Source organism: Henckelia pumila, chromosome 2, assembly GCF_033568475.1.
Source record: "Henckelia pumila isolate YLH828 chromosome 2, ASM3356847v2, whole genome shotgun sequence".
In the NCBI taxonomy this organism is placed as follows: domain Eukaryota; kingdom Viridiplantae; phylum Streptophyta; class Magnoliopsida; order Lamiales; family Gesneriaceae; genus Henckelia; species Henckelia pumila.
Window position 1 is genome coordinate 123,822,535 of NC_133121.1, and position 11,064 is coordinate 123,833,598.

An 11,064-nucleotide genomic window follows, 5' to 3' on the forward strand; every position below is an offset into this window, starting at 1 on the left:
AACTCCTGACCTCTTGCCAAAATTTCACCTGCTCCACCAATTTGAACACCTCATTGGGGCTGGCTATATTATTGCATGCAACGTACATCTATGATTATCATTAATAAATTTCGGATAATTTTATAATTTAGGAAACGTGTAACTGTATGTCTATGTATATATAACATGATTCGCATTATGTATGTCGGTACTCCTGAGTAGGGATGTAAACGAGTCGAGCTACTCGTGAGCAACTCGCGAGTAGCTCGATTTGACCGAGCTCGAGCTCGAGCACGAGTAGCTCGAGCATACAATCGAGCTCGAGTCGAGCTTTGAAACTATGTGATCGAGTAGCTCGCGAGCTACTCGATAAGCCACATATATATATTAAAAAATAATATAAATATATATAAATATAATATAATATAATATAATATAATATTTATATATTAATTTATTTAAAATATTTATATATTTATTTATAATATTTAATTTAATTTATTTAATTTATTTAATTTATATATTTATTTATTTTATAATATATATAATATTATATTTATTTATTAATATATTTTTAATTTATATATATATATAATATAAAAACTCGAGCTCGAGTACTGGAACTACAACCGAGCTCGAGCTCATATTTTATTACTCGATCGAGCTCGAGCTCGAATAGTGAAATATGAGCTCGAGCTCAAGCTCGAGTAGTGTGTTACTCGAGCTCGGCTCGGCTCGATAACACTCTGCTCCTCCTGAGTTGTTAATGTAAAAAGCTTTAAAAAAATAATGTTTTTTAAAAATATAATTATCGAAAACTGATAATAGATGCACGTCAATTTCACAAATATGATTTTTTGTAAATAAAAACTTTAAATTAAAAAAAAAAAAAAAAAAGGAAATCAATAGCACCGTACCAATCCCCAAAGCTAAATATAATATTTTATATATATAGTATAGATATAATATAAAGAGATCTAGAGAGCAATAATAGTTCCATAGATTAATAATAAACTACAAAATATGAGACTTATTTATCCAATGACACATAAAATATTTATAGGCGTTTAGTAGCATATAAGACTAGATTTTACAGGACTACAAAAGAAGTACCACAGCTCACAACAATAATAAGTGAGTAAAAGATCACATCCAAAATCATATTAACACCAACATAATGCAAGCTAATAACAATTCTATCTTTCATCCTCGTGGTAGAAGATTCATCCCAGACTGATCCGAATCGAAATGATCAAACAGGAAACTAGATAAGAGAGTTATTACTGCGCAAACAGGAAACTAGATAAGAGAGCTATTACTGCGCCAACATGAGCGTCGACTGTGGCGAAAGGAAAAGGAATACAGCAAGAGTAGACACACCTCTCGCATAGACTCAAAATTTCCTTCTTCCATGAAGCTCAATGCATCTTTTGCAGTGATTCATTGGATCAGGAAAAAAAACCTCAGACTACATTATATTGCAAGAACAAGCCTTTTTGTTGCAATCATAAAATTCATCGTCCGATTCATTTTCACTGCAATCACATTGAATGTTTGATCGTTAAACTGGCTGGCAATGTTATCCAAAGAACAAATTCAACAAGTACAAAACGCACTCGTGCGTAATGGCACACAACAAGATTGTGAAGCATCAAATGGATTAAATGTGATGCACAAAGTACAATTGTTTGCGGACACCCAAAGATTAGAAACAAGGGCAGACAGGTTTATGCAACACGATGAATCCAAGAACAAACCCAACTCTTATGTGGATCTATGGCAATGAAGTCAGGTTTTTTTATGTCGTTCAAAGGTAAAACTATAGCAATAGAATGGACCAGCTCTCAATCCTTTTTCACAACTCCAAACTCAATCATTCTTTTCAATTCACATGTTCCTCACTTTAAAAACAACTATATTATTATGGTTTATGATATGATACTAATAACTCACCCCAACATCTTTTCAGATTTTAAAATATTCCACACATTACAAGAAATTATACATTACCTTATAATATATAAACAAAACGGAGTATATCCTGTTATTTTTTGGGGTGGTACTGCCAATTAGAACAAGCCTCAAGGGAAAATGAGGTGAAGGAATGCCCAAGATTGAGTTTTTCCCCCTTCACTTTCTGCTACCATAAATCCTAATGATATCTGAGGTTTATGCGAATTGTCCATGAACAACCAACATTGCTTCACTCTCACACACGAGTTTCAGAGATACGAAAGTTTACATGATCAACATTTTTAAATGTGATGCCAAACGTTGTAAAAGTATACATTAATTTACAAGATTCCAAAAACATGCAAGGCTGTGGTACCATTTTGAGATATACAGTTCCTGCATTTCCATATACACGATTATTTAAGTTCAAAATAAAATCCAATAAGAAATTAATAAGAAATTGATGGAAATTAGTGACACGATTAGGTTTCCGAGTTAATAAAGTTACAACTACTCTATCGAGACAACCGAAATAGGCCAGTGTTTGCAACCTCTAACAATAATTGATTATGGATTTTTTTTCTTTAACATATTTATCAAGAAAAAAAAATATAATCACTTATTTTAAGATGTTGCAAACACTAACAAGAGAGTTTCGCCGAGTATGAGAATCTACAACACAAGGTCCACAGATTGCGGTAGACCAGATGTGGCATTTCAGACCCTCAGTCACATGATGTCATTCAACAACTCCAAGCAAAAACAAGAAAACAGAGAACAATACAAAAAAAAAGGTAATTGCTGGTAGTTGGCGAGTAGCCAGTGTACTCATAGCAAACAACATAAATGACGCGAAAGAAAAGTGAAAGTGGAGCTAATTGGTTCGAATATCCATTGACAGGAACATAAAAAAATCAATGCACCAAAGTTTTCTTACCTCATCTCAAATTCCCGAACCTGAAAAAGCTCTCCTCCGGAAGTATCTGTCCACTGCACTTTCCTCCTCTCCATTTGACAAGCAGGATCGCCATTCTTTATGCAAAATGCCATGTGATCCTTGGTACGGCCACCACCACCTGTGGCAGCAACTGAAAGATCTATTGGTTTCTTCAAACTACTCTTAAGACTTATAATCTTTCTAACGCTGCTATCATCACCATCACCATCATCAGAGTGTGGTAGATCTTTGTTCTCACAAAAAACAGCAGGTCCCGGCAAGACTTCCTGGCTTTGCACAGGTCCAACTTTCAAATGACATGGGCTCTCAAGTCTGGCAGATGGACGACCAAAGCACACAAAGAATGTGCACCTGCAGACAAGCCCCTTCTTTCCTGAAGCCAGCTGGATATCAGGATCAACCTCTTTATCCACCAATTGGTACTGATTCCACGGAGTCACTCTCATGGGTCTTTCCAATATTCTACGAACCTTAAGCAGTATAATCAAAATCGTACTGTATAACTGTACTTAGAAGCTAAAGAGGGGAAAATTTTGTTCCTACTACTACAGCCAATAACAACACCTATTCTCATCCGATCACCACCCAGCTGCTTGCATTTTTCAGTCTAATTTTCATCTAAAATGCATAATTCACCTGCTACATCCAATCGTACAGTAGTTAAGGTATATACAAAATATGAATAGTAATTCTGAAAGGTTCAATAAAAAGATCAACTTTCTGGTTAAGTTGGTTCCTCCATGAAATAATGAATGGAGTGATCCTCTCTTAATTGCTGGCATTAGTTCTTGAAGAAGTGTTTGTGATAGAAAACAAGCAAAAATGCATTGATACCTAAGATTTAATAAACATACAGGCATCTCCAAATATTCGAGAAAGTAACAAGCCAACAAGATTCTCAGATTCAACTAAAAGGATAAAACTTATGCATTACTACCTGAAATTTTAAAGATGAGCTAAAAGCCTAAAACAATAATTCCTTCGATCACAGTCGCTTAAAAGCAAATTGTTGGAAAGTGATTAACTTGTCTCTAAAACTTGCAGCATTTTAACAATTGAGAAGTCAATGATCTGACACATGCTCCAGAGCAAGTAAAACAACACACACACGCACAGACATATTCCTGCTGTTCAACAATTACATAACCCAAAATGGAAATCTTGGTATTCTATTTCTTAACATAAATTTCGTCCCAGCAAATACGCCAGGCCGCCACTCGCCCAAGCCACATACCAAGAAAAAGACACGACTGTCTATATGGAAAAAAGCAAAGGGACATACAGATCTGAGCGCGATGTCCCTTGACATTTCACCTCTCTTAAAACTGCATCTGGGAATGCCCCACAAATTCTTGCAGAGTACAGATTGAAGCATTGGAGTTCATCATGCAGATTATAGGTCGATAACTCTCAGAATCAAGTGCAAAATTGAATCTTTTTCAGGTTATTTGTATATTCTTTGCAAAGAGAGGAGATTCAATGAACTTTTGAGAATGCAGGAGATGAAACGGACCTGAATAATGATTGTAACAAGACAAGAATTGAAGGGGGGGAGTGCACAAACAATGTGGCGCATGATAGTATGGGTCCCTGCGAAGATTTTCTGTGTAATGTTCGAATATTTATCTTGCAACATTTACACGCAGAAGATGTTGGCAAACGTGAGGGAAGAAAGGGTGAATTTGGGGAAATTCTTAGCCGGCAGATCGGGACATCATAGTGACGTGTCAACGCCCGGGCCATTGGATTGCCCTCCAGGCACTATCCTGGAGGCCAGCATAGACATTCCGGTGAATTTCATAGGATTAACGTGATAGATATAAATATATATCTCGATAATTCATTTTTTTAAAAAAAATATGATTTTAAGAAAACTTTTTATTTTTAGCATACTTTGAAACGCAAGAATTCTTGTCTTTTTTAACTCACATTAATTATGAAATTTAATTATATATATTATTTAAACTCTATTATTATTATTATTAAAATAAATTAATTAACTATCTATGCAAAAATCAAAGACATCCATTTATTTTGTATAAGAATATGTGTCAAATAGGGATTATTGAAGGAGTATTTTGGTGGAGACTTTTTCATGATATTCTCTCGACTACGTCTAATCTTCGGAGACATCATGTTCCGGTTTTAGGCTTTTGTAAGATGTGTAAGTATGAAGAGGAGACGACGTGCCACGCTATATTTGAGTGTCGAGCTTTAAACATTTTTGGAGTACCAGTGTGGTGTGGAGGAAGTTGAAGGAGTACAAATTCCGAGATTCGATTGACCTTTGTTTGAGATTACGCCATATTTTCGAGAAAGATTGGGTCGAGGAGTTTGTGGTTCAAGCTTGGCAGATTTGGAATGAAAGGTGTAGGGCAGTACATTGTACAGAAAGTCAAGAGGTGAGGCAATCTTTACCAAGCCCAAACAAGTTACTGCAGGAGTATAAGAGAGCAATCTCAGTCTTTCCAAACCAGGTTTCGTCTGGTCCAATATTATCTCCAAATCTGTGGCTAGCCCCTCCAGTAAACTGTCTATGCTTGGATGTTGATGCTAGTTGTTTCTAGCGTGTACTTCAAATTCTGAATAAGAGTGCGTCAACAGCAGCAATAGCAGCAACAAATACGAACAAAGTCGAGGCGAGAGAAACTCTCTATCCGCAAGACGAAATTGCCCGTTAACAGTGCTAAACGTTGGCGGCAATCGTCTCTAAGATACAACGACTTCTTAACGAGATATGGCAGCACAACGAATATCTCGAACTTCAACGAACGAAAATATGTTTTAACTTTTCTTTGAGAAAGTGAGGGAGAGATCTTTCAGAAATCTGAAATCTGAAATATATGTTATCTGATGTTTCTCTGTCTTTCTTCTGTGTTATAACCACCATATATATAGTCTTATACACGAAACAACACGTTTGAAGGTGTAAGAATGCAACCCATGATAGAAAAAGGCCAGAAACAATCGTGACTTTTCAGTCTGCAGAAGGTGCGCTCGGGCGGTAATTTTCTACCGCTCGAGCGGCCAACTTTAAGCCAACCTACTGTCTCGCTATTTTGGTACCGCGCCCGCGCGGCAAAATTTTACCGCGCGGGCGCAAGTCGCTTTGAACTTACTGTCTCGCATGTGAGGTGCTGCGCCCGCTCGGTAATAATTTACCGCTCGGGCCTACTCAATAAAATAATAAAATATTATTTTAAATAAATTTTATTCAAAAAGAATAATCGGATCAGAAGACCACACCACGCCACACCACGCCACGCCTCGTCGCGCCGGCCGGCCGCGCGCGTGTGTTTGTTGCATCGATTAGCGTCTTGCCCCTTTACAAAACATCGGTGCCCTAAGGGCCCAATCCCATAGTTCAATGTTGGACTATATAAGGTGAGCAACAAATTGGAGTTGTTCCAATGTGGGACAACCAATTCCCCATTTCCATCCAATTTATTTCACCAAATTCAAATTATTTGTAACACTTTGGGACAAACTTTTCAAGCCTTTTTGGACAAGTTTTTCAAGCCCATTACTTCCACAATTCATTCAATAACAATTTCCAACAATCCCCCACATGAATGAATTTCACGTATATTAGCATTCTCACTAGAAAAATCATTTTGAGTTATTGTTACATCAGGATAGGTAGCTTGTGGCTTTGAACCTACCTTAGTAAAATACTATCGGATTTACTAGTTGCATAGTGACGCGATGTCTTGAACTAGTCAACCGTTTGTGTAAATCAAGACAATATTACTTACATAATAATACTCTTACATATTTTTTTGTTCTCACGTTGTGTCCATTTTGGCCCTGGACCATATCTTAGATTCATAAGTGTTGCAATCAAAGCGGCCAATACTTTGCACTTATATAGGTGATCTCCTATCAAGAGTATCATGCGTTACTCCACCTCATAGGTATATGAATCATTAAAAAAAAACTTAACATCGCCACATTTTGCAGGTCATTTAGACTTGGATATTTCAGGAATGAGCAAGTAACAATTCCAAGCTTTCAAACTAATATTTATAACTTAGTTGTCCCATTGAACCAAGGTTTTGGGATCTCCAATTCTCAAGGTTGGGTTACCGCTATAAATATTTTAATTTTTGGATTTTAAACCCATTCCTCCAAGTAGTTTGTACATTTGATCTCTATTTATACTTTTTGTAAGCGGATCCGCAAGGTTTTCCTTTGACTTCACATAGTCAACCGAAATAACCCCATTCGAGATCAATTGTCTTATGGTATTGTGTCTCCGACGAATATGTCGAGATTTATCATTGTACATACTACTTTGTGCTCTTCATATTGCTGACTGACTGTCACAATGAATCGTAATGGAAGACACCGGTTTATTCCAACATGGAATATCTTCTAGAAAGTTTCGAAGCCACTCGGCTTCTTCTCCAGCTTTATCTAGAGCAATGAACTCGGACTCCATTGTCGATCGAGCTATACAAGTTTGTTTAGAGGATCTTCATGACACTGCTTCTCCACCGATAGTGAACACATATCCACTCGTAGACTTGGAATCTTTCGTGTCAGAAATCCAATTTGCATCACAATATCCTTCTAGGACTGCAGGATATTTTGTATACACTATTCCATAAGTAGAAGTGTATTTCAAATATCCAAGCACTCTCATTAGTGCTTTCCAATGATCCTCACTTGGATTACTTGTGAATCGACTAAGTTTGTTTACAGTATATGCAAGATCAGGACGGGTACAGTTAGTTAAGTACATTAAACTTCCTATCACCCTTGCATATTCCACTTGTGAAACAGGTTCTGAAACGACCCTAACTCTCTAAATATAAATAAATATGCGGAAATTTTTTTTCTTTTTTATACACTTACTAAGTGAAAATATGTACATACATGCTCATACATATATGCACAGAATAAATAGATTTAAAAATAAATAACTTAATTAAAAATGCAACCTTTAATAAATTAAATATTTGAGTCAAACATTTAATAAAATACTGACAGAAGCAAAATAAATAAAATTTGCATGCACTGAAAATATTTAAATAAAATGTATGACATGATAAAAATATTCGACATGACGTAGACTCAGACAACGGTCACGGGGTCACTGCATGTCCGCTCATGGGTCCTCGCCGCCGGTGGGTACTACGTCCTCCTCTACGTACTCACCTACACCATACCAGTGTAGTGAGCCTAGAGGCCCAACATGCTAACATAACAAGGGTTTAAAATAATTTAAATTACTTTAATACTAATACATAACATATACATGAATGAGCATGCTTAAAAATATCATGAACATAACATAAACTTAAATTAAACTTAAATATCATAATAATACATAAACATTGTTGAGCAAAGTATTTTCTAACATCGCATGGTTGTATCCATAGTGTAACCTTAAATACATACATTAAATACTGATCAGCGTGGAAACCAACGTACGCGGCGGTGATGAATCACCTTTTAAATTGGCAGTAAACTGTCTTTCAATAGTTCACATATGGGGACGAATCCCCCTTAAATTGTCACACTACTTCAACTTCCAACATAAAATATTTTTTTTTGCTCAACCTTAAACATTAAATCATGCATAAAAAAATTATTTCATGAATGCATGTACTTAAATAAAATGTGTGTCCTTCATATATATTTAATTTAATTTCATACTAACATGTAAATATTAAAAATAACTTCCATGCATAAAAATAATTAAATATATATTCAGGACACATGCAATTTCTCATGGGTTGTATTGAACTGCTGGCCCTAACACTCAAGCCCATTTACTTAAATCTGGCACATTAATACTGAGACTGGCCCATTAACATACTTAAGCCCAACATTACATTTCTAAGCCCAATTAATTAATTAAAACCCATTAAAACATTTCTGGCCCAATAACAACCTATTCTGGCCCAATGGGCCCAAAAGCCCAAAGATAATTAAATTTAACCCAAAATAATTAAATGGAGCCCAAATAAATTTTGAGATTTAATTAGGCCAATTAAACACTTAATTAAACTTAAAACTTAAAAATAAAAATACCCGAGCCCGACTAACTTGACCCGAACCCGGACCCAACTAACATAACCCCGGACCCACTGACTTGACCCGGACCACCAACCCGACTCGGACCCACCTAGAAACACTAAACCCGACGCCCCCTCCCTTGCTTCCTCTCGGCCGCGAGCAGCAGCCCTTCTAGGGCTGCTGCCGCCCTGCTCCGGCCGTCCCAGCCGGAGCCCCGCCGCCCAGACGTAGCCCACGTCTGGGCGGTCCAAACTAGCCCATGGCCCCAGCCCCATGCAGCCTAGACCACCATCACCGAACCCCCTTCTCAGAACCCTAATCTGCGCACAAAGGGAGGCCGATCCTTGCACCAGCCCTTACCTGGGCTCGTTTGGCTCGAACCACTCGAGCCACTCGAGTCCAGACCACCCTCACACGACCTAAAGAACCCTGACCAGCAGCTGGACGCACCATGGATGAAGAAAACGTGAGCATGATCAAGCAACATACATGAACAAGATACAAGCGTCCAAAACCGCTACCTTTTCTGAAAATTTTTGAAGAAATTCGATGCACACACAACACCCACATATAACACTAATATGGTATGAGAAAGGAGAAAGAAAAACATGTCTTGCACCGTAGAATTATTAGGGCAAAGTGCGTAGAACGTTTCCGGGACGACGAACGGACCAAAAACTCGATAAATCTTCAAAAGAATTTGAGGTTGATCGGTTAGGGGTTGAATTTCTGGAAAAGAACGTGAAGAAAGGCTGATGAAGATTATAGGAGGCGGCTGATGAGGTTTAGAATAAGTTTAGGGAGTGATTTAGGTTTAAATTTTTGGTAGATAATGTGTTAATAATAGATATTACTCAATATAAATAATTTATACCTTAACTTAATCTTTAAAACTCTTAAAAGTAATAATAACAATCTGATATCAAAGTATAAATCCCGAAATATAAAATTAAGGGAATTTTAAAGATAATAAAAGTCAATATTTTGGCTAAATTTGAATAAAAATGGACTCCTAAAATTATATAAAATTAAACATTGATAATTTTGAGGAAATAAAACTCAAAATAATATTTTTTGGCTCTTAAAAGGCTCATGAAATAAATTGGATAGAAAGTTGTCATCTCGTCCGTCCACGGTCCCGTCTACGCGATAAAATATTTAAATTCCATAAATCATGAAAAATCACTAATTATGGGTTAAATGCTTAAAAATAACTTAAAACATGCACAAATAATTTCACATAATTTAACCCATAAATCTAAAATTTTAAATAAATAAATTTCCTAATTATGCATGCGAATTTACGTATTAAAAATACCGGGTCGGGGACATCCGATAAAATTGGAACGATACAGAGAAGATTAGCATGGCCCCTGCGCAAGGATGACACGCATAAATCGAGAAATGGTATCAGAGACGACCTCTCTTAGTACGGTATGGTTCGGGGACGAACCAAGCGGAAGCTGGTGGGCATGTGACGCCCGGGGCTGAAGAGGCAGGGAGTGATCGCCGGTGTCAAGAGGTTGCACGGACAATGAGCGGCTCCTGATAGGCTTCTAGGCGGAGGGAGACATGAATGAACCGATCCCGTGCCGGAATGAGAGGGGATTCTGAGACTGTGTAGGTATGGGACTACATAGTTGAGGAGACATTAAAAGATTTCATATGTACTGCTCATATCAAGAATGTGCATCTTCTTTTCGAAAGCTCATCACATAAGAACTCCAAAGTTAAGCGTGCTTGACTTGGGAAAATTATAGGATGGGTGACCCCCTGGGAAGTTTCTCATGGTGCGTGTGAGTGAGGACAAAAGCACGCTGAAAAGATTCGTCTTGATATAGTGGGTCGTTACAGGTTCTCCTCTATTTTTGGCTAAATGTGTACCCAATTCCATAGGTGTTCTAGCCGGAGGACGATTTGTGGCATTAAATCGTTCAAGAACCTTTTCTACATAATGAGTTTGGGATAACATAATTCCAGCATGAAGTCTAGAGACTTTAATCCCTATAATTATATCACACAATCCCAAATCCTTCATATCAAAATGTTTTCTCAACATTTTCTTGGTTTTCACAATCAATTCATGGTTGCTTCCCATGATTAACATGTCATCTACATAAAGACAAACAATTACATATGCATTTGTAGTA

At 37.0% G+C, this 11,064-nt stretch overlaps 1 protein-coding gene and 1 non-coding gene across 4 annotated transcripts; one reads left to right on the plus strand and one right to left on the minus strand.

Moving 5' to 3' along the window:
- Window positions 1–986: 986 nt before the first annotated feature.
- On the minus strand, window positions 987–4,653 carry LOC140883053 (uncharacterized). 3 transcript variants are annotated; one of them, XR_012150314.1, is made up of 4 exons: window positions 4,173–4,653; window positions 2,870–3,526; window positions 1,360–1,514; window positions 987–1,262 (listed from the first exon to the last, which is right to left on the minus strand). XR_012150314.1 is itself a non-coding variant. In XM_073289353.1 (3 exons), the coding sequence occupies exons 2-3, from the start codon at window positions 3,334–3,336 to the stop codon at window positions 1,448–1,450; spliced, it is 534 nt and encodes a 177-aa protein (XP_073145454.1). In that variant the 5' UTR covers window positions 3,337–3,526; window positions 4,173–4,653; the 3' UTR covers window positions 987–1,447. The 3 variants fall into 3 exon arrangements, 2 of the variants coding, with proteins under 2 accessions (XP_073145454.1, XP_073145455.1); XM_073289353.1 differs by having other exon boundaries at window positions 987–1,514; XM_073289354.1 differs by having other exon boundaries at window positions 987–1,514; window positions 2,870–3,529.
- Window positions 4,654–10,228: 5,575 nt separating this feature from the next.
- On the plus strand, window positions 10,229–10,333 carry LOC140885658 (U6 spliceosomal RNA). The gene has a single exon (XR_012151078.1). It is a non-coding gene; the product is annotated as a U6 spliceosomal RNA (small nuclear RNA).
- The last annotated feature ends 731 nt before the right edge of the window (window positions 10,334–11,064 follow it).

Excerpts from the sequence above, each read along its gene's own strand:
- LOC140883053 (XM_073289353.1), bottom strand. The coding sequence starts at position 3,336 with ATGAGAGTGACTCCGTGGAATCAGTACCAATTGGTGGATAAAGAGGTT. Across the intron at positions 1,515-2,869 it reads GTTCGGGAATTTGAGATGAG|TGAAAATGAATCGGACGATG; the intron begins GTAAGAAAACTT and ends ATGTGATTGCAG.